Genomic DNA, 22,510 nt, shown 5'->3' on the forward strand with positions numbered 1-22,510 from the left:
GATTAGAGCCGTGGGTTTTAGTTTGGAAAGCGAGATTCTGGAATATTTGCTGGGATTCTTCAGGCGTTATGGAATGGGTTATGTTTTTATAGGATTGTTAGTTGGCGAGATACCTCAATCATGATTGATGTTTATGGACGATAGTCAATAGCCTCCGAGATTGGTGTAAAACGGTCCAATGGATGTTAATGTGTGAGAAATCACTATCAAATCACTGAACAAACGCGCCTGGAACCGATTGCACAGCAATTATTGTATGAATTCTTCCCATCACAATTGCCTCCTCTCAAGACGCTTTTCCTCTTGTGGTGGTAAATCTTGGCACCGACCTTGCCCCAGTCACGTGCAGTTCGCGCCAATCGAGATCACATGACTTAGCTCGCACACACCGAACCCCGGTTTCTTAGGGCTCAGCAAGCAATTCGACCACTCCACCAAAAAAGCCCTCCCAAGTTTGAGAATTTCTCGATCGCCATCCTACTAACCGCCCAAACACCACAGCCAAGATGAGTACGTGACCACCTCACCGGGTAGAGGGGACTCTTCCCTCGAGAGAAACGGGTTTTTTGCTAACGCGATCGCCAACAGCGAAGGGTACCTCCAGCTTCGGTAAGCGTCACAACAAGACGCACACTCTGTGCCGACGATGCGGTTAGTCCTTGTGCCCTCTCCCTCTCCTTACCAGGCCTTCCTCGATCAGCGCATCAACGAATTCGACGAGAACCGAGACGGAATTTTTAACGACAATGAGCGACGGGGAATGGCCTGGATTGGAGACATGGAAACCTCGAATGAATCGGGAGACTGATGGGATATCTAGGTCGTCGCTCCCTTCACATCCAGAAGAAGGAGTGCGCTGCTTGCGGCTACCCTTCTGCTAAGACCCGGAAGTGTACGTGAAACCCCAAAAACGCACCTCGACCCGACAATCTCGACTCGGATGGTGCTTGTCCGTTGGGCATGTCATACTGACCCGATCCCTCGTGCAGACAACTGGTCCGAGAAGGCGAAGCGAAGAAAGACCGTCGGCACCGGCCGAACCCGCTACCTCAAGGATGTGTCCCGACGATTCAAGAACGGCTTCCAGACTGGCCAGCCCAAGGGCGCCCGGGGCATCAGCAAGGAGGCTTAAACGGGGATACCGCATCCCTCTACCCTCCCTTCACCACCCTCTCACCGCCCCGTCCCTCTTCTCCCCCGCCTGAACGGAATTTGATAAAGATGGTGTGTGCGCACCCCGCACGGGAACTGCTCTTTTAGAGCTGAATGAACGGCGGAAGGGAAAGAACTCCAGGCTTGGAGAACCACGGTGTTGGTGGTGGACGGAGCAGGTGTCTGGTTTTGGTTCGCGGATGAAAGGGGCGGCTGGAGCATGGGCACGGTGTTTTACATGTTTGAGCAAGGACAAAAAAAGAGGACCCTTTTGCTTTTCTGAGATTCCATAGGGATTCGGTCACTCACGAGGTTCTGAAATGGCATCTTGATTCTGCATGAAGGTGCCCTGGCGGTTGAGAGGTTTTGGTGTGTGGGAGAATATGAGCCATATGTGCAATTGGCTTGTTGTTAATGTGTGACGAGTCTTGATGTGCTTTCATGAGAGGCTCGAGCCAGTGATCTATTCGTTGATATGGATTTCAACCGTTCTTTTGGCCCAACCCAAGTCGAGGACTCTACCACACACTCGGTTCTTATCCAACTTCTCTACCCTGGAAACCTGTCTCTCAGGTTCCCCTCTCAAACACCTTGACCCCTCCATCAGCAGCAACATGATACAAGAACTCAGCCGCACCGCCCATGCCCTCGACTCCAGGCCCCGTGATACGCACAACCCCGCTGACGTCCCTCGCTGTTCCCGTGTCCAGCATCCGCAGGGCCAGCACCGCATCAGCCGCGTGCACCGCTGAGAGGGCGAGGCTGGCATGTTCGCGCTCCAGCGTTGTGGCTTGGGCAGCGATGAGAGGTGTATCGGCTGAGAGGGTGAGGAGGGTGCTGTGAACAAGCTGCAGTGCCAGTTAGTTTATAATTATCACACATACTGTAGTCAAAGGGAAACTCACACTGCGGAGAGAAAGAACTAGGTTCTGGAGAGCGAGGCCTGTGGTTGACTCGTCGGTGATGGCAAGTAAGGCGTCGAGTTGGTCGATGATGAGAACTTTGCGCGACGTCCGCAGGTCTGCAATGGCGCCTTCAACCTCTTTCTTTACGTCTGCAAGATTTGTACTTCTTATAATTCTCTCTTTGCGCGCACCTGGTACTGAAGGGCGCACTGCTGGTTGAGCACTGCTGTACAGTCCTGTGAGACCATCGACGAAAGTGAAGCGCCCTGTCCTGCTGAGAGCATCTAGATCCAGTCCCTGACTGTAGGTTAGTCAAGACGTACTAGATTATTGAAAGATGAGATATTCGAACAAAACTCACCATCTTGGTTGCACCCTCTCTCCAGAAAGCTCCATCTCTCATGAAGCTGACCAGAACAACTCCAGTATCTCTCGCACCCTCATCCCCATCTGCGCTTCCCTTCAGATACGAGTACACATGGCGCAGGGTAAGCCAATTCGAGCTTGCGCCGAGAACACTGGTGAGGAGTATGAGAGATGCCTCTGGAGGCAGAGAGAGGTAGGACTCTAGGAGGTGAGGTATGCGTGACGAGGAGGCCATCTTTTCTGAGGGATGATGATTTTGATATTGGAGATTTTGATATGTCTGTACTGTGCGAGCGCTGGAGTGAGGTTGGTGGGATGTGCCATGGTGGGGGTGGGGACTGTGAGGACTTGAGTAATTGGGCACTGTACTCAGGCTCAAGTGTAAAGTCTCAGGAAACCAAACGAGGTCTCAATATTTTATAAAAATGCAGTCAAAAATGAGAAGATATTATTATGAGCTTGATATCCATTTGGATGTGGACTACCATTGAAATTTGTTATCATTGTATTCCCGTTCACTCGGCTTGGTTACAATAAATTTCAGCAGCAGGTGCCTGAATGATGACGCACTTGCTAAGCACAAGCACGGGAACATCACTTCCACTGCCTTCCCTCTCACTTCTCTTTGTCACTTTTCATCCTCAACACCATCGCCGACCATCCGTCACCTTGCATATCACCAGTTTTCACGTCGGCTAGGGCCCTTTACCATCTCTGACCATACTAACGACACGACACCTACCATCGCTATTATTGCTTGCCCACGAACCCTGCCAACAGCATCCGTCGCCCCGCATAGGCTCAATTTCGTCAGCCCTCTCCAACAAGCTCACAAGGAAGCCCCGTTGGCTCAGTGGTAAAGCGTATCACTAGTAATGATAAGATCACTGGTTCGATTCCAGTACGGGGCATGTGACTTGTTTTTTTTGCGTCTCTTGACTCTGATTGAGCTTGGGGACTTGGTCCTTTTTGCTCCATGTTGTCGCATTGTGAAGTCAAGCATGGTTTTTGATGGAGTTGCTGTCTCATAAGAAATAGCTGACTACTCATAAGGCTTCCTTCATTCAGGTGTTCCGTGAACTGACAACAAGACTCAAGTCTTTTTGCATATTATTACACTCGAGATTCACGCAGACACTTGGATGTGACGCTCCCTCAACCAATTTTGTGCAAATTTCACTTCCATGGGTATTTAGCCTGATATTTCCATCAACTTCTTCATCCCCTATTGCTTCTCCGGTGTAGCCCGGCCACTCGACTCCTCCATCACCGCCTCACCCTGCACGATAGTGTTTGGGCGCCTACCCTTGACCAAGGACGTACACACCCGGGCAATCGTTGCGCGGCTCTCCCATAGAGGGTAGATGCCAACTGCGAAAAGAGAGAGGAAGATCCAGATGATGCCCACGCTGACCCAGCCGGTGAAGAAGGGCTTGGAAAAGACATAACGGGAACCGTACATCGGCATAGGCCAGAGCACGAGGAACGACAGAGTTCTGGAAACACTGGTTAGCATGGATTCGACTGCTTCCGGGTATGGAGGACAACTTACAGAATGATTGTCATGGTGCTGGCAATCTTGAAAGCCTTCTCGAGCTTTCGCTGCTCCTCCTCAAAGTCGGCCTGTTGAGCCGCGGCCACCTGCCTCTGGGCCTCCTCGTCAAGGCCGGACTCCTTGATCACATCGTGATCATCTGCTCTGCGGATGTTCATCATCGACTGCCAGTCATACTTGTCAAAACCAAAGATTAGACAAAAGATTGGGATGAAGATGACCGGGGAGAGTAGGGCCGTGAGGTTGCCAGCAAGCATGGGATCGTTGGATCCGGTGCAAGTCACATCCAGCTTGCCGCATGTCTTGCTCGCAGTCGCCAGCCACGCCGAGATGGCACAGGCGGCACCGAGGATGGGAGACAGGGTGGCCGCCCATCGGTTCTGGCCGCGCCAGATGAGAGTCAGTGTCGCTGGGAGCACAGCCGCAGAGATGAGCACACCCATGAGGAGGTAGAGGTATCCCATCGAGATTCCATTGTACCACAGTCCGACGGAAATACAGCAGATAATAAGAGCGTAGACGACCATGCAGGCATGGGACATCCAGATAAGGCTCTTGCCACTGGCATTGGGACGGAAATAGGTTCGGTAGATGTCATAGGTGAAGATGGACGACGTGGCAACCAGCTCAGAGTTGAAGGACGAAGTGACCGCCAGGAAGACCATGAGAAGAGTGGCGATGGCTCCACCCTTGCCCAGAAGAGCAACAGCAGCATATGGAAGAGCCAAACCAGCCGAGACGTCAGCCTCGCTCATACGCTCCGGGTACGTGGGGAAGCGAGGGTTCGACTCGAGGGCGAGGGCTGAGAGACCCAGAGTGGTGGCAGTCAGCCAGGGGATGGCGAACCAGGCAAGACCTCCGATGATGTAGCCAGGGAGGGCATGGACAGGGTGCGCGGCGATGGCCTTGTTGTAGTAGCCGTTGTCGAGGAAGACGGTACCAAAGTTGCCGACAATGTTGATGACGAAGAATGTGACTCCCCCCTTGGATCGCATCGTCAGATAGCTGCCGTCTTGGTTGCCGGAGACTGGGTGGGCCTTGGCTGCCTCGACAAGGAGGTCATACACAGCAGAGGGACTGCCCAGGACATCGGAGGATGCATAGGCCGTCAGGGCAAAGATGATGATAATGATGAGCACAACACCGCCGTGGATGTAGTCGGTGATGAAGGTGGCTTTGAGACCTCCAATGAAGGTATAAGCAACGACACCCACAGGGAGCAGGAAGATGGCAGCGATAGTGTTCATGCCGGTTAGAGCATTGACGGTTGCAGCACCACCAGAGATCAACATCAGAGACACAAGCACGTTGGTCAAGATGCCAAAGACGATGAAAGTGAAGTGAGCAGGTGTCCCATAGCGAGCCTTGATGACTTCGAGAAAGGTATGTGCGTTAGGGGCACGTTTCTTGAGCATGATGGCCAAGGTCGCGAAGAGAAGAATCTGCACAGTCGCTCCGGAAGCATACCAGAACGGGCCCGAGACGCCGTACCGGTAGCAGACACCGGAACTCTGTAGGAGGGTGGCGGCCCATGTCCACGAGGAGACGACGGCGGCGGCGACGAGTCCCGACTTCATGGAGCGGCCGGCCGTGTTGAACATCTCGGACGTCTGGACCTCATTGTTGTGGCGCTTGAGGATGTGGGTGAGGCTGATCTGCGAGATGTGAGCTTGTGATATTGTCTTTCAGACAAGAGACTAACCATGAAGACGGCAAAGGCGAGGCCGACGCCGAGGACGATGCCGTAGCCGGCGCCCTGGCTCAGAGCTGGAGTCCCAGAACCAGCCATGTTTGTAGAAGCTGGTGGATATCACTTGGAGTCTTTGCTCTGTAGCTTCACAGGATGTGGCTGGCAGTGTAGATCAAGTAGACCGACAGGAACACTCGCCATATATACTACTCTACACATGCTTGAACATTGGATCCCCAGCCCTATCAGCAAGGCCAAGCCAAAGCCAAGCCTTGCAGGTGTTGAAGCATTATGCAGCAACACCTTTGAGGGCTTGGGAGTATCGTTACATGAGATAAGGAGGGCATACGTCGATCAGTCACAGAAAAGAACAGGGGTGACGCCGCCGGGGAACTCAGGATCACGCCGGGGGAACTGGAGACGACACCGGGGAAGCGATGGGGAAGCGAATAAAGAACCATCGCGACGGGTGCGATGACGGAGAAGTTCAATCCGGGGCTTGATGCTTTGCCCCCACAGGTTTGCTGCTTGGAAGAGGTGCTAATGCACGGTAGTTCTTGGTAGTGATAAGGTCTTTGAGTGGTGTTTTGTCATCAGAGCCTCAGAGCGGGCGAGTGGATGCTGATGGCGTTTATTCTCCGTTAGATCCATCCAATACCATGGGTCGAGCTGCACGCACATGTTTAGCTTGGCACTTTAATTCAATGACAATCAAGAGTGATTCAGCGCTATCACAGATAATAAGGAAAAGAGTTGCTGGTCTTGCTTTGTCAAGATTCTCTGGGGTAATAGGGCTTGGACGAATGGGGGAGGCTTGATAAGAAAGACCATGGTTCTTTGATAAGCTCGTCTCCCCCAGTTCGAAGGCATCGTCTTGGCATATGTACCATGATTTTTTTTCTTCTTATCTCGCATGGATATTTTCTTCCCCAGAGACTGTTTTTTTTGAAGGATTTTCAAAGTCGGCCTTGGCTTTTTGTTTGACGAGCGCCGGCGGGCCGAGTCTTTTGTTGGTCGCCGGCGGCCTGGATAAATACTACTACAGGTCGAGAAATGATGCTCGATCTGAATAATCCTTGATCTGTAACCATCTTTTCAATCCGTAAGCGACCTCGTTAAAAGTCTTGGATTCATCCGGGGCGAGCCAAGTCTTCACCACGACATGGATGTTAAGGGAATTAAGTGGTGAGCGAACGGCTCAGGGTCTACCGCCAGTGCACCTCCTAATTCCCGAGCCACACTCATATGCATGCCAAACTCGAACTTCTCACCTTTGTTGGATGTTACTTGAGGAGAAGGGCGATTGAGTTTCCCTTGCCTCCATTCCGCAGCCCGGCCGCGAGGCAGCTTCGAGCCAGCCATCAGTGTTGCAGGTTTCAAGCCGCCATGCCTTGAATGTCCCGGCTATCATCCGATAGTCCTGGGCCCCCCCTCCTGGTACTGTTATCCAGGCCATCGTGGATGCTCAAGCTTGAAGTCCCCGGTAGAGCCTCTTCGAGCGCGGACAAAGCTTCTCGTGCAGTCGCATACTGTCTCATCCAGCACTTTAGTATGACACCCCCCCTGGCAGCTGCTCGACGTCGGGAAACTTTCCCGCCTTGAAGTTCGGGTACACAATCCGCTCTTCCCAGTCGAGCCTGTCGTCGACTTTAGCAAACCTGCCTGGAGTCGTCTTGTATGGCCACCTCCCAGTGAGGATGGTGTAGAAAATTGAACCCATCCCAAAGATGTCCAACAGCGTGCTTGTCCTGTTCTCGAACACGGGGCTGTAAAATGGGCCGTCTGGCAGGGAAAAGCCGTCGAGGCCTAGCTCTTGGCAGACCGAACCGCCAAAGTCGCAGAGTTGCAGGTCCCGAGCTCCCGGTGTTGTCTCATGTACGAGTATATTGCCTGGTCGAAGGTCTGAGTGGACGACGCCACGGCTATGGATGCAGTCGATGGCCTCTGCAACTTGACGGCACCAGGTCAGGCGCTGGCCAAGACTCGTGGAGGGGTAGCTATCTAGGTAAGCCTGGGGGTTGCCATGGCTGGCTTCGGCCAGGAGAATACCATTGCCCTGAAGCCCGAGGAATCTATAGAGGGGTTAGCAAGCATTCAGCGACTAGACATTGCAGCTTCGAGATCACCTTACGATCCTAGGATGGTGGCCTAGTCTCTTGAGGATTTGCTTTTCGACAGAAAAACAATTGGCAACTCGTTCATCGACTTCGGTTTGGCTCAGATATACAATTGGCTGTTTCAAAGCGACGCCTGGGGAGACGCGCTCAATGATACCTGACGAGCCACAGTCCAACATTGCTGCTTCGCCGTTACAAGAGTCAGATGGAATTCTCTTAGATCTAGGTGTTGCAGGCAGGGTGCTTGATAGGCAACTCCTCCGCATGGCCCCTTTGCTGGTCCAGCCATCCGCTTCGTCTGCGCCACATGCTGTGAGACCCTGCAGTACTTCAGACCCATCAATGCGCTGGTTTTGAGGCAAGAACTGTTAGTCTTCTTAAAGTATGAGCGCCATCAAGCCATGCTGGAGGAGAAAGGCATTACTACGCAGTACCTTTGAACTTGGGAGGTTGCAATTGCACAGTCGCACCTACGAGTGATTTTAATGACGCTGTTGCCCATGTGGCGGGAGATGATAGTTGAAATGCTCCGGATGAGCTGGAAAGGCGGTTGTTTGGGTTGGTTAATCAACTTGAATTTGCTGGGTGATTGATAATACAAGTAGTGTTGGAAAAGATGCTCTGATGTGGCAAATATTACAGGAACAGCAGCAGTTTTACTCCACAAGCAGTTGATAACCTTGGAGAGGGTGCTAGGAATTATTACACTAAGTTAAAACAAAAAAAATAAAAGATCTTTAAGTAATATATATATAAATCAGATAGATATAATATAGAGGACATATATATTCTCTGAAGCATATGTATATAGGTAGGTATATTATAAAGTTTTTACGAGGTCCTCTCTATAAGTTCAAGCGGTACCTTTATGCTAAGTATATAATATCTAGATTAAACACTCCCTGCTATACCACTGCTCGGCGAAGACCCGAATTCACCTCTCCCTCTACATCCCTCTTGGTCTCATCTATCAAGCCCTCCTCAAACAGCTCTGCCCACCTTGCCGCCAAAGATGCCATGTCCCGATCCTTTAGACCCCCTCCTAGTTCTGCAGCTACAGATGTGACAAGCTTGCCCTCGAGGCCACACGGCACGAATCGTGCCCATGGGTTCACCTCCTCGGGGCCTTCAACCGGCACGTCGATGTTGACGGCAATGCCTAAAGCTGTGACGTGCCGCCGGTGGTGCACTCCCATGGCTGCGATCTTGCGCGCCGGCTGCCCCTCCGGCGTGGGGACCCAGACGCCGGGCTCGTCGCGGGTTGTGTATGTCTGTAGACCGAACAGGTCGACCAGCAGACGCCGCGTCGTGGCCTCAAGATGGGCCGCATACGACATCACAGAGTACCGCGCGTATAGCGGCGAGTGCATGTCCAGCACCGGCCACAGCACTAGCTGTCCCGGACCGTGGTAGGTGGTCAACCCACCGCGGGCCGTCTGTCTTACATCGGGGATGAAGGTTTGCTCGGGGACGGCATCACGGCGGTCAGGGAGGGCAACCCGGAGGGGCGCACGGAAGCGTGAGGTCTGGGTTGGTGTCAGGTCGGTTTGACGGCGGCCAAGGGTCAGAGTCGGGGTAGCTTCAAAGGAGAGGAGATGCGGACGGGGCGGTTCGTCGTTGGGGAGGGTCTTCCAGGCGAGCAGGCGAGAGCGGAGCTTCTCCTGAGCGGCGTCGGCTTCGTCATAGGGGACAAAGGCGCCGGGGCCGGAGCCGGTGAGATGCTGATGCACAAGGAGGGAGGCCCATCGACGGGCGGCCGGCATCCGGGTTTCGGAGCGGGCTAGAGTGGAGAGAAGGACGGCGGAGGGCCGTAACCTGGGCTGCAACATGATCCCGGGCCAACAGGATGAGAATTCCTTACAGTTGGATTGGAGGACAACTGGCGGGGGGGCGGTCGACGTGGCTTGGCAGGGATCTACGAAACAAGTCCCCCCGTGTGACCTGACCTGAATCTCTTGTGGTGGAAAAAAAGAAGGACTTTCCTTCTGAAGATCTCGTGGGCCCGGGCCAGATGGCGCCGAGGGAAAAAAGGGCGCTTGTGGAGATGTGACGTCGGCAATGAAAAAAGTCGGCGCCGGAGGGGGAAGGTTCCGAACAATCTCGTCCGTTCCCTTTTTTGCACAGACTTTCATCCCGTCTTGCTCAGCTGAGCTACTTCAAGTCTCGATCGGCAGCTGTCAAACGGGCAAGATGGGTGATACCAACGTGAAGCCAATCCATCTGTTTGACCGAGACGAGCAAGAGCTAAAAAGCTATTGGCTGGAGCTTGGGTCAATCACATGAATAGAGATGCTCAACACGTACGACCGAGCTTGTTTGTCTTGATGCTCAGCTTCTTGGCAATATTTTGTCGCCCCATAATCCATAATCGACAAGAGCTCATGGACAAACAACTGAATCGTCGGCATCATCAACTCGGATGCAATGACATCAGCGAAGCTACGCTTTTCTTTGCTCTGCGCTAGCCTGGATGGACGGAAGGATGGATAATGTCGGGGGGGACAGCAGCAAGCTGAGCTTTACCTCCTCCCTGGTCCAGAATCGCCGCCAGTGTCGTCATCGCCCAGGCTTTGGAGCGATGGGTCTGTTCCACCTAGAGGGGAGACGAGAGAGAGTCCCGTCCGTCTCCCCACCCTCTCTTGGCACTGGAAAGCATCATGGGCTCTGTGCGGTGAACCAGGCTTTTTAGTGCCATTCACACAGTCTTTGGTGGTGATGGACCACGGGAGCCTACGTAACGCCTCCATCTCCAGACTGAATTGGCTGGACTGTGACTGCGATCCCGATCCCCCTCCCTGGACCATCCCATCCATGATTTATTAGCCTTGTTCTCCCCAGAACCTGTTTGCCCACCTTCTTATTCCTCCTCTTCTCATCGTTGTCCCTCTAATAAGACATCATTCTCTGTCGACTGAGACAGACATCCAGTGGCTCCACCAGCAACACGAGGCATCGGCAAAGCATCACATCACATTTGACTCTGTACATGCGCTATTGAAAAAGCTAAAAAAGAGAGGGAGGGAAAAGAAACAAAAACAAATTCACCTCGGCAAAGAAAAACAAGCTCCAGCGCGATCTTTTGCTTCCCTTAACTCTCCCTTCTTCTTCTTGTTCCCTGCTTTTTCTTCCCTTTCCCCATCTGCCGGTAATTAAACACGCCAAAACGCCCGACCCCACTAGCGCCCTTTTTACAGTGCTTGCCTTGCTTCCCTGGTGGTGATCCTGGCGTGACGACACGACAAGCAAGCAAGCAAATATAGCAGCAAAAATCAACCGACGTCGGCACATTTGACCTTCTTTTTTTCCCTCGGTCAGGCCCTTAACTTGACAAGCGAGCGACTCTTTTGCTAGTCAGATCGAGTTTGTTCAGCTTCTCTCGAAAATCAATCACAATGGCAAAGCGTGAGTTGCCCCTAAACACCAAAAACCCAGACATCACCACTAATCGTGACTTCAGACGCCCCCCTCGGCCTCGCGGCCCTCGTCCTTCTCGCCGCGTCCCTCCTCTTCCTCTGGTTCATCATTCTCTCGGGCCTTAACAATACCACGCCCCTCAACAAGACCTATTTCCTCCGCGCCGACACAAGCGACATCACCGGCGCCCGCGATGTCACCCAGTGGACCTTCTTCTACATCTGTGGCGCCGGAAACAAGGACTGCAGCGGTGCTCGCCCTGCGCCCTCCATCGGCCGCGCCTGGAGCTCGAACCCCTCCGGTGCACCGGACTCGTTGGTCGGCGGCAGCGATGGTGACCGAACCTCGGGCGAGTACTTTTTGCTCTGGCGCTTCGGATGGGTGTTTATCCTCATCACCCTCTTCTTTGAGACGGTCGCCTTCTTCACTGGATTCCTCGCTTGCTGCGGCCGTCTTGGCGCTGCCATCTCGGGATGCTTCTCGACCCTGGCTCTGCTGTGCTCCTCAGTTGCCATGTCCCTGATGACGTATGTATTTCCTCACCCACAACCAAAATTCAACTCACTCACTAACAATCTCAAGTGCCACCTTTGTCAAGGCTCGTGATGCCTTCAAGTCCGATGGACGCTCCGCCTCCCTCGGCAGGTACGCCTTTGGCTTTGGCTGGGCCTCTTGGGCCGCTCTCTTCCTCGCCACCGTGCTCTTCTTCCTGGGCCTGCGCGGTGACAAGTCGTCGTCCAGCGGAGGCTACAGCGGCCGCCCCTGGCGACGAAACCGCAGCGTCCGCAGCACCACGGGCTACGATGGCCGCCGCGTCAAGGACGACTACTCGTAGCGCGGGACGACGCCCTTGAAGCCGGCAACGGCCGCCGTGCGGGACGCGGAAGGGGATGGTGCTGGTGCGTCGGCTGAGGGTGAAGCCCGAGGCCAGGACCATGTTGAGCTTCGTCCTGTTCAAGATGAAGGCAACCGTCCTGTCAACGCCGAAGCTGTTGACTTGACAGCCAGAGCAGACGAAGACAATGTGGCTGACACCACCACCACCATTCCCTCTGAAACCAACATTGCCGCTGCCCAGGCCGGCAGCGGTAGCAAGACCTAACGTAATACGCTCACATCTCGGCCACTATCCATCTATCACCCGAACACGCTGTTCGGGCTGTTGTATACACGATGTCTTTTTTTCTTGGGAGGGTGGCATTTAAGCATGCTCCAGGAGTAATGTCGACGTTTTGTCCCCGAGTCATGAGCGATTAATCAAATCAAACTGTAATGAAAGATACCTATTGCGAGATAATACAATGAATTAACGCAGTGCCTCAGTTTCCCAGTGTAGCATTCAGCTTTGTTGCCATCCTGATGGATAGCTTCGTGACCTGGGTTCATCATTGGCGCAACATGTCGTGTGGTAACTTTGACTAAACACTCATCCTGGCTGCTTAGTTTAGACATGGAGAGAGGAAACGAACTGGCTGCCAGAGGGAAACAGCTTGTTTATTATACCATGCTCGACATCAAGCTTTTGCCATGCATTTCAACGAAGCTTATTTGAAGTTTGAAGGCGTCAGGCATTGCGCCTGTGACATCTTCATAAAGTGGTTAAACCTATAAATGCATGGCCCATATTTGCGTCTACTTCCTGATAGACACGTCTTTATCCTCTGCCTCCCGATAGAATACACCTGCCACTACTACGATCGTTCTAGAGACGATGCCGACCCCTACCGACTCGGAAGTGAAGCCTCTCCCCCAGTCGCAGGCTGGAAATCCATCCCCCTCGACGTAGACTGGACGAATACCATCTTTGACATAAACTGGAAGCCCGGCATAGAGGGGAAGCGTTCCTTTACAGGCTCGTAAGTTTTCTAAGCACCTCTCATCTTGCTTTCTAGATAAGCTCATGTTGTAAAGCCCCAGCCCCCAAAAGAAGACTTGGGATCGTGACCTAGCTTTGGTAGCACTCCCAATTCTTGGTTTCTGTGGCTTCATGTATAGCATCTGGGACAGAATATGCCACTGGGAGGAGCTGATCTGGCCGAGCGGTGATACCGCCACCACCATGCTGATGAAGGCCTACTGAATGTGCAGTACCCCTAACTGAAACGTTTGAGGAAGGAGATCGATGCTCTACATTGTTCTACTCTGGGGCGGGCATTCCTCCCTTGGACAATCATCTCTGCGTATTACATGCTAGTTTGCCGACAACTAGGCCAAGCTCGAGTATAGGAACTACTACTACACGGGCCAAGGAACAAAACACCGACCAAGGCAAAGAAAGGAATGAGCACATTCTGCTCTAATGATAGTAACAGAAGTAGAATAAATAGTCTAGAAGAGACCCATGCTAGATTTTCCTCATGATATCTCTTTGCTCACTTTAGTGTTTTTATGTACATTCACCCAATCATGATGAAGTCATGACCTTTGAGAGGAGTTCTGAGATGATTTGCCTCGTTGATTTCTCGACCCTCCTGACTACTTCACAGAATATGCTCTGACTTTAAACAAACTTATAGCCAAGAGCCCCTCAAAGTACATCCAACTCGATGACCGTTGATCGACAGAAACCTTGCTCACTCACAAGTTCATTCATTATGTTGACTGACCACGATAGTATTCAACTTTTTCCATTTATTTCTCTTGTTTCCTCCTTCTCTTACTTCACACATCCTCCCACTCACTATGCATCTCATCTCAGCCATTCTTAACCCAACGAAAGCCCGAAGTCGCCCTCAAAGCCCTCTCTTTGTATTCCCATCCCATCTTCTCGTGTCATTCACTTTTCCATTCCTTCGTATACGTACATGAGGAAACAAAACAAAAAAAAAAAAAAGAGGAACCAAAAATATGGTGCCCTGGCCGATTCCAAACCGCCCCCCTTCACCCCTATTTAGTTCTGTTCGTCCATAAAAGAAATATGCATAGATCCAACCCATGTCCGTCTAAAACCATCCCAAAGCGTGTACAGGGCGTTTTCCAGGAAAATTCAATAGCAAATATGGACCAACAGAGGGGATAGACAAATCCCGCAAGCAATCAAGTGCTTGTTGTCTCGTCAACAAAGGCAGAACTGCAAGCTGAGCCATCACATGGATCTATTGCACAGTGCCTGCCTGTGTGCCCTCAGAATCCCCCTTCTGTTTCACCAGCCAGATACCTGCTCTGTTGGCGGGTCAACGTTTTCGTTCGTTCTCCTTTGATGCTTTGACATCCTCGCTGCGGCACTCATACATTGTTCGGGCTCGAGATTGGACTGACGGTGTCGAGTGGTGCTGTGTGCAATGCTGGTCTCGCCGGCCCGTCACTATCCAGGTCCTCTCTCTTTCGGCGCAGCACGTTGTTAACCCATTCTGCTACCTCGGCGTCCTCAGTGGATGACTTCAGGTCAATCTTGCCGACAGCTTCGGCCACCTTTTCGACCTCGTCTCCTTCCTCCGCCTCTTCAGTAATCGTTTGGGGTTTGCTGAATTCGCTGAGCCATGCGTGCTTCAGCATCATGGCATAGGTTGGTCGTTTCATGGGGATCTTGTGGAGGCACCCTCTGACAAAGTCCTTGGCCGTATCCGAGTAGCCCTCTTCTGGCATAGCTGGTGGTTCGCCCTCGACGATGGCCTGTTGATCCAGTTAGTTATGTAGCATGGTTGAAGATATATGAGGTCACTTACGCTCAGTTGGCTAAAGATGGTGGATGACACCTCAGGCGGGTAAGGGTAGGCACCCTTGGCACACTCGATGATGGTCAGACCTAGACTCCAGACATCGCTCTGGACGCTGTATGACCCGTCTGCGTTGCCCGCCTGTGCAAAACCGCCACCAGAGATTCGTTCCGGTGCCATGTAACTCTGGCAGCCGATGTTTGTCCTGGCTATGCTGGCCACGAGGTTACCACTGACGCCAAAATCGCAGATCTTGACCTGGCCACGTGTGTTAACCAGGATATTTGTCGGCTTGACATCACGGTGGATGATGCTGTGCTCGTCCTTGAGGGACTTGAGACCCATGACTGTGGAGTATGTGATCTTTCGTAGTACGTTCTCTGGGATACCTCCGCTGTACAACTTGTCGATGGACCCGCCGTCCATGTACTCGATGCACATGTAAACAGCGCCCTCTTGGAAGAAGGCACCGTAAAAGTCGATAATGTAAGGTGAAACACATTCGTGGAGGATGACGAGCTCCTTCAGAATGGTTGTGAACTTGGCATCGTCAAGCTCCAACCGCATCTCCTTCATGGCCATGATGGTCCCGGTTGTGCCGTCGCTCTTCTCTGAGTCGGCAGCATCCTCGGCCGGCCGTACTGGTGTTGGGTCCGACTGCGAGTACTGGACAGGGACGGGCTTTGCACCGAGACCTTGACCGAACCGGGGAACTCTCCTCTTGGCATGCCTCACCTTGTAGACGGTTCCATAGTTACCCTTGCCCAGCTCTGCCAACGTTTCCACCTCGTCGAGTGAGATTCTAAAGGTCTGGCCGTTGGCAAAGTTGACTCCGGTCCGTGTAATTGTAGCAGCGCCATCAAACGTCACCCAGCCCTTCTCAGTGTCGATGTATTTCTTAAAGTCGTCCATCTTCGACCCTTGACCTGTAGGACCCGTTCCGTTCGATTGTGGCTGGCCAGGCTTGTCGCCTGTAATGTCCGACAGCTTCCCAGGAGGACCTGTTCGTCTCATGCCGGTGGTCGGGGCAGGGCTTGCTCCGCTCATATCAGACAGCTTCATGCCCATACCACCTCCCATCTTGGCCCTCCTCTCGCTCAATGACGGTTTCGGGAGGATGGGAGCGGACCTTGGATGTGGGATGGCGCTTGGCCGTTGCATATTAGGAGGCATGCGTAGATTCGCGGGGAAACCGTTTGACATGTTACCCGTTGGCGACTGTCCCGCAGGCGACATAGGGCCGCCGCCAGCGGGCGACATGCCTTTTTGCATTCGCTGTTGATGTAACGCCCGCGCCTTGGCCATGATGCTGTTTTCTACCGAGGCACCACCGCTTCCGGCGAAGCTCGACGACGTCGACACAGGATGTCTAGCCATACCCAAGAGACCCATGGCTGTCGAATTTGGGTTCATGTTGGGGGGATCAGACACGGACCGTAACGACGGCATTCTTCTCGGGAGCTCATCGGGGCTGTCGTGACTAGGAGATTCGAGCGGTGTGCTTGGTTCGGACGAGTCTTCAGAGCCTGGAGACGCAGGTGTGGAAAACTCCTTCAAGGACGAGTCGTCCGGCGTGGCCGGAATCGAGCCGGAGGCGGACATCGGAAGGGTACGGCGGAGCTACCTAGGTAAAAGAGACAAAGCAAGACTGTTGAGCAAGTTGTGATGGTGGATGATCGGGATATCTGCCAACAGCGGGAAACAGGTGGTAGAACAAAATTCGATAAGGCGGCGTCGAGGTCACGAGAGACAGCTTGCAAGGACCGCGGGGAGCTGTCGATCGGGAGACGGGACGCGATCGATTCGATAGGTACGAAGAGGAGGGATGGAGGGGAAGCAGATGGTGCGATTTTTGGAGCTAGACGGAGGCTCGCAGCGGGCGGTCTAGACCTTTAGAACTCTAGACTGCGACCAAAGCGACTGGGGGCCTTGTCGCCGGAGGATGAAGGTTGCAGAAGACCGGGGACGAAGAAGCCCAAAGAGGCACGCTGGTTTGTGATATCGGGATCGATGGCCCTTGAGCGGGTTGAAAATTGTGTTGCGTCGGGTGCAGATATTGCACTTGGGAGGTGATGGCGGATGCGCGAACAGGGATGCGGGTGCTGCGGAGCTTCTACCCAAACTGTATCATGAGAAGCCACCTCTCAACCATGATATGCCCAAAACAGGCGATATTCGCGGGACGAGGTCGACGATGGTTCACGAACTTTGAGGAGGGGTCGATGAGGAGGTTTCTCGGCGGGATCTGGATTAGACTCGGCCGTTAGCATGCGTTTCTTTTGCCTGATGCGCCGTCTCTTGCTACTCGTGGCTAGGCCACCGGATGCACATGGCGATTGCACTCGTACCTCGACAAGCCCCTGGCTGCAATGAACCGCAAAAAGGCAATGGAATTGGCTCAGGTATCCATCCGATCCGGCGCGTCTCTGTGGTCGGGCAACGTGCAAGTGGCCGGGTGCGGGTGCGGGGTCGCGGGCAGGCTTGCGCAGGCGAACAGAGGAGCGAGGGAGGGGAAGACGAGGGGCCAATGACTTGTGTAAAGCTGCAGGCGGCGTCTGCGCGGGTAGGATGCGCAGTGGAAGCTCAGAAGTTGCGAAGAGGTCGCTGTGAGGAGGAGAAGAGCAAGACGACTGTGAAGTGGATGGTGATGGTTTTGTGAGAAAGGCGCGAGAATGTAGTGGTGGTGAGGTTGGTATTTGGTTAAGGTGGGCCAGGACTGACCGGACGTGGAACCTCCAACCTAACCAGCAAAAAATCCGGTCCAAATTACGGCGCAGCTCTCCCCTCGGACACGCTGGGCACCGGTGCTGCCACTGGGCGCCGCTTGAGGTGGCTTCATGGCGAATGCCCCTATCCCTGCCCTGGACACTACAGGTACTTGGCGATGGATGGATGGAACTCCCCGCGACGGGCTTAGGTTGCGACAGGGATCCAACCTATCGACGACTTTTTGCAGTGGAGGGAAGGGCAGAAATCTGCGCTAATGTCACTGAAATTGTGTGACCAGTGCCAAATGGGCCCAGAAATATGGCCAAATGGGATTTTCATCTTTTGCAGAGACCGCAATCTAGTGAGGTCAATGATCGCTGGTGCCGAAACAGTGATGTAATCTGCCAATCTCTACGATAATTTTCCAGACATTTTTAGCACAGCGTCTAGGAAAAAACGGCTGCACACGCCTATGGTAAAATGGGTAATAATGCGCCGTTCGGGAAGGAGTATGATTTTCCAAGGCTTCGCGCGCGATTCGTCCGTCCTTGATTTTGGGAAATTTGCGACGCCATCGTCGATGGGGAAGCTGTTCCGATGACGTTGATGCTGTCGATATAAACTGTGGCTTGAAGCTGGCCTTGGCTAGAGGTGGGTACTTGGACGGGCAGTAGGAGAAACACCGCAGGCTGAATCAGGCTGACACAAGTATCGGTGCATCTCATCTTATAAATCAGATAGTCATGTGTGCGTCTTATTTTATCAGCCTCGGCCCAGTCGGCTGCATCGCCTCGTAACCTGCTTGGTGCCCTGCCTTGGCGGTGCAAGTGATGGGTCGGCGATATCCCCGCTACCCGCTGCCCACGATGAACATCTTTGACATGGCATCAAGAGGGGTAAAGATATGCATAGATTTTCATCATAGAGAGGGTTAATCACCAGATAAGACAAAACGAAACAGGTGTATCTGAAACAGCACAAGATTATCACGCCTATCAGTCGACCAGAGACATAGGAGACATGTATCGGTACCATCGCGATGGTGATAAGTGTGGATGGAAAATTGGAGATGTTGATTTCACTTTGGTAATATTCCAAGGCATGCTGACATCTAACAAGCCAACCTGACACTGGTGCAGCATCAAACAAGCTGTGCTAACCTTGAGTACCAACTGGAAAAGGTCTGGCAGTACAATGATATCTTGTCGCATTTTTGCCGTCAACATTACCTGCTCGCGTGTGCATGCATCGTGACAGACTGCACATCTCTACCCCTTGGAGTTGGAGACCAGGCCTGAGACAGCCCCAGTCGTCATGGCATCGGGGACTCCAAACCTCACGTTCCACGTGGGGAGCCGGGCCTGCCAATGCTCCCTCGCCGCGTTTGACGTGCGGGCGATCAAAGCACACTCACTTCCACCTTGGGGATGTCTCTGACCTTAGTGGGATGGTTGTGTGATGTGCATCATTCTCTCATGCCAGACATGTCTGGCCACTGGTCATTTTACGTTGACCCTGGAACGCGGGCTTTTACACATGGCGGCGGAAGCAAGAAACCTGCAAAGGAATGCTTGATGAGCTTATGCAAGGGCTTTGCCATGGCGCAGGCAAAAGGGAATAATAATTTCACTCAAACCCCTTGAAGTTTCCAACGGGCTTATGGCTGGATGTTGAGGCTACCTTCTGCTAGGCAGGCAGGCAGGCTTGGTCTAAACTGGGCGGTAATTGAAAAAGAGTTCATGGCTGGTATCTCATGGATCAAAGATTCTCCCCGAGTCTCGTGACTTGTCTCGTGGAATTTCTTTTTGCCCCTGGCTGGATCGTCCAGCACAGCCTTCTTCTCCTCAGCCGAATCCTGGGCTGGACCTTTTCTTGGCTTGTCCACTGCCGACCTCTGAGCATGGAGGGATGGACAACGTGCCTTGATTAAGCCATGACGAAGGCGGTTGTTGCCATGGCGCCACAGTCCAACCCATTGGCGCCCCGCCCAGGTCAACTCTTTTTTCTCTACCCCTGCTCAAGCCACCCCGGGACGCTTGATGATGGATTCCGTCACCTCTTCAAACGTCGCTTCGTCTCGATCAATCAGCTTTGCTGCTGCTCGTGAATGTCTCAGCGACTGATTCGCTGGATGGCTCGCGAGGGGAGTCATCGATTGAGGCGTCACGTCGACGTGGCCTCGTTACAGCACAGTCACAGCTTGAGCCCAATTGGAGCCTGCTCCGATCGATAGTTGGCCTCCCAAAGACGCGTGGCGCGCTCATCAAAGTGTAGGAAATCCTTGTGTATCACCCACGCCCTGACGCCACGGCAAGGTTTCAGCTGCTCTGCCCCGGACGGTTCAGGCAATGGCTGGGTTACCTCAGGGCGCATATGCTCAAAAGCTTGTTCCGGGAGAGGTGCAGGTTGATGTGCCCGTCACAAAGAAAGCGGCAGACAGCTCTCAAGGACCTGAAGCTCCAGCTTTGGGTTACTGTAGCCGAGCAGTCCATGCAAGTGTCGACGGGGCATCTGACAGCACATAGCCTTTGTCATAGTTTACCTAGCTGAACTAGGTTATCAATCGACCATGGGGGAACGTGCATCGTGGGTTTGCTCCAGGTATCCAAGATCCAATCCATTGCCATGGCCGGCACCGCCGCCTTTCGCCCCATCTAAAGAGCCCACTCCCACGTCTTTTCCCTTGATCTCGTCATCGCTGCCGTTGCTTTTTCCCTCTTGCAACCTTAAAACAGCGCAAGACCTGGTCAATTTCAGAGAGTCTTGCCTTTAATTGCTCTCTCCTGATCCTCCCGCGCCTAGCACTATTGGTCGTTGCTTGGGTGCCTTATCTTTCGCAGCCGCAGTCGCAGCCTGCGCGCCCCCGATAAAAGCGAGCTCCCCTTATCGCCCCCCGATTTGCGCCGACCACCAACAACTCATCTTTATCAACAACGACAACGAAACGAACCATCGCCAGTTTTTGATGGCTTCGTTGCGGACCTTTTCGGTACCGTCGTTCCGGCTGACGCAGTTGGCCCAAGATGCATACGAATTGCCTCTGCAGACCTTAGCGAACACCCATGAGTCGCATCCTTCTCTGGGGCATCTTTGCCTCCTGGTCTTTGAGGCCGTCCTCGAAGTAGTCTGTGTCAGTTTGCCAGGCTACATCGTTGCGCGACTCGGCCACTTTGATGCCGAGAAGCAGAAGTTTTTGGCAAACCTGAATGTGATGTTATTCACGCCATGCCTGAGTACGTCGCGCCTATCAACATCTTGCAAGCTCCTTCAGACACTGACATCTACTAGTCTTCACAAAGCTCGCCTCGCAGCTTAACGCTGAGAAGCTTTCCGATCTCGCCATCATCCCCGTGATTTTCATCGTCCAGACCTTTGTGTCCTGGACTGTGTCGGTTCTCGTCGCGAAAGTGTTCCGATTCAACAGACGCGCTTCCAACTTTGTCACCGCCATGGGCGTCTTTGGCAACTCCAACTCGCTGCCCATTTCTCTCGTTCTCTCGCTTTCGCAGACACTCAAGGGCTTGCATTGGGACAAGGTTCCTGGAGATAACGACGACGAGGTCGGTGCCCGAGGCATCCTGTATCTCCTTATCTTCCAGCAACTTGGTCAGCTCGTCCGCTGGAGCTGGGGCTATCACGTCCTCTTGGCTTCCAAGGACAAGTATCCTGAGTACCGCGAGCAGATTGCCGAGGAAGGACAGCGATATCGCGATGAAGAGCATGAGGAGCCCGAGGTTGAGGTCCTGATCGAGGGTCTTGATGGGGAGACCGAGGACGAGGGAGACCACCAGAGCATCGATTCGGAAAACTATGACCCTGCCGGTCGCACGCCCATTGCCCATGCCTCCCGAGTTTCCCTGGCTGTTTCTAGCGATGATGATTTTCTTTCCAAGAAGACCACTTCCAAGAACCACCAGGGACAGGTTGGAACCAACGGCTATCTTAACGGCAACGAGGGTGGTATTGAGACATTCCCTCGCGTCCCATCGTTGGAAGACGATGAAGAGTGCTGTGGTTTCTTGGCGCGAGCGACCTCATCGGCAAAGGCCCCTTTCATTCGCCTCGGAAAGGCTACATCGAAGGGTGTCTGCAACTTGTACCAGAAGTCCCCCGCTTCGGTCAAGTCGTTCCTGAAGTTCATGAAGCGAGTCGGTGAGAAGTTCAACAACTTCATCTGGGAGTTCATGAACCCCCCGCTCTGGGCTATGCTTATTGCCATTCTGGTCGCCTCCATCCCTGCCCTTCAGCGTCTGTTCTTCGAAGAGGGCTCTTTTGTCCAGAACAGTGTCACCAACGCCATCCGTTCCAGTGGAGATGTCGCCGTCCCGCTGATCCTGGTTGTGCTGGGTGCCAACCTTGCGCGCAACACCATGGCTAAGGATGAAGCTCTCGACCCCGAGGAGGAGCGCATCGGTAACAAGCTCCTGGTCGCCTCGCTCCTTTGCCGCATGGTCTTGCCCACCGCTATCATGGCCCCAATGCTCGCGCTGATGGCCAAATACGTGCCCGTCAGCATTCTTGACGATCCCATCTTCGTCATTGTCTGCTTCCTGCTCACCGGCGCTCCTAGCGCTCTGCAGCTGGCCCAGATTTGCCAGATCAACAGTGTCTTTGAGAAGACCATGGGCAGAATTCTGTTCCAGAGCTATGTCATTTGGTAAGCTAAACCCCGGTCCCTCGGCATAATGCAGCCCGAGATGCGCTAACACCTGACAGGATTCTTCCCTCCACTCTCATTCTGGTAATGATGGCTCTCGAGGTTGTCGAATGGGCTCGATGATAGATCTCTTTACTTCCTTGATTGGAAAAACTACGAACACGACATTGTCGATTCGGCTTGGAACTGGATTGGTTTTGCTTTCTGAAACAACATGTGCGGGCGTTGAGGCGAGAGTTATACAATGGACAATATACGAATAGGGGCCACAAGGCAGATCTGAGTTGTT

The 22,510-nt window shown here is 53.2% G+C and overlaps 8 protein-coding genes across 8 annotated transcripts; 3 read left to right on the plus strand and 5 right to left on the minus strand.

Annotated features, from left to right (window-relative positions):
• Nucleotides 1–506: 506 nt before the first annotated feature.
• MRS44_004633 (uncharacterized protein) lies at nt 507–1,132 on the plus strand (the record flags this gene model as incomplete). Its single annotated transcript, XM_065622274.1, has 3 exons — nt 507–510; nt 821–892; nt 990–1,132. The coding sequence occupies 3 exons, from the start codon at nt 507–509 to the stop codon at nt 1,130–1,132; spliced, it is 219 nt and encodes a 72-aa protein (XP_065478346.1).
• Nucleotides 1,133–1,721: 589 nt separating this feature from the next.
• On the minus strand, nt 1,722–2,658 carry MRS44_004634 (uncharacterized protein; the record flags this gene model as incomplete). The annotated part of the gene is made up of 3 exons (XM_046275597.2): nt 1,722–2,000; nt 2,058–2,354; nt 2,419–2,658. The coding sequence occupies 3 exons, from the start codon at nt 2,656–2,658 to the stop codon at nt 1,722–1,724; spliced, it is 816 nt and encodes a 271-aa protein (XP_046136228.1).
• A 990-nt stretch (nt 2,659–3,648) lies between these two features.
• MRS44_004635 (uncharacterized protein) lies at nt 3,649–5,767 on the minus strand (the record flags this gene model as incomplete). The annotated part of the gene is made up of 3 exons (XM_046268841.2): nt 3,649–3,919; nt 3,976–5,633; nt 5,681–5,767. 3 exons carry the CDS (start codon nt 5,765–5,767, stop codon nt 3,649–3,651), a joined length of 2,016 nt encoding a protein of 671 aa, XP_046136227.1.
• A 1,447-nt stretch (nt 5,768–7,214) lies between these two features.
• MRS44_004636 (uncharacterized protein) lies at nt 7,215–9,548 on the minus strand (the record flags this gene model as incomplete). Its single annotated transcript, XM_046275596.2, has 3 exons — nt 7,215–7,740; nt 7,795–8,150; nt 8,724–9,548. The coding sequence occupies 3 exons, from the start codon at nt 9,546–9,548 to the stop codon at nt 7,215–7,217; spliced, it is 1,707 nt and encodes a 568-aa protein (XP_046136226.2).
• Nucleotides 9,549–11,177: 1,629 nt separating this feature from the next.
• Nucleotides 11,178–12,301, plus strand: MRS44_004637 (uncharacterized protein; the record flags this gene model as incomplete). The annotated part of the gene is made up of 4 exons (XM_065622275.1): nt 11,178–11,187; nt 11,243–11,726; nt 11,782–12,013; nt 12,056–12,301. 4 exons carry the CDS (start codon nt 11,178–11,180, stop codon nt 12,299–12,301), a joined length of 972 nt encoding a protein of 323 aa, XP_065478347.1.
• Nucleotides 12,302–14,424: 2,123 nt separating this feature from the next.
• Nucleotides 14,425–16,457, minus strand: MRS44_004638 (uncharacterized protein; the record flags this gene model as incomplete). Its single annotated transcript, XM_046268839.2, has 2 exons — nt 14,425–14,811; nt 14,865–16,457. 2 exons carry the CDS (start codon nt 16,455–16,457, stop codon nt 14,425–14,427), a joined length of 1,980 nt encoding a protein of 659 aa, XP_046136223.1.
• A 290-nt stretch (nt 16,458–16,747) lies between these two features.
• MRS44_004639 (uncharacterized protein) lies at nt 16,748–17,694 on the minus strand (the record flags this gene model as incomplete). Its single annotated transcript, XM_065622276.1, has 3 exons — nt 16,748–16,871; nt 17,022–17,485; nt 17,626–17,694. 3 exons carry the CDS (start codon nt 17,692–17,694, stop codon nt 16,748–16,750), a joined length of 657 nt encoding a protein of 218 aa, XP_065478348.1.
• Nucleotides 17,695–19,912: 2,218 nt separating this feature from the next.
• Nucleotides 19,913–22,344, plus strand: MRS44_004640 (uncharacterized protein; the record flags this gene model as incomplete). The annotated part of the gene is made up of 4 exons (XM_046270694.2): nt 19,913–20,033; nt 20,405–20,797; nt 20,853–22,221; nt 22,281–22,344. 4 exons carry the CDS (start codon nt 19,913–19,915, stop codon nt 22,342–22,344), a joined length of 1,947 nt encoding a protein of 648 aa, XP_046136222.2.
• Nucleotides 22,345–22,510: the final 166 nt, after the last annotated feature.

The sequence above is a fragment of the Fusarium solani genome (assembly GCF_023522795.1).
Source record: "Fusarium solani strain SB1 chromosome Unknown bctg00000002, whole genome shotgun sequence".
Lineage (NCBI taxonomy): Eukaryota > Fungi > Ascomycota > Sordariomycetes > Hypocreales > Nectriaceae > Fusarium > Fusarium solani.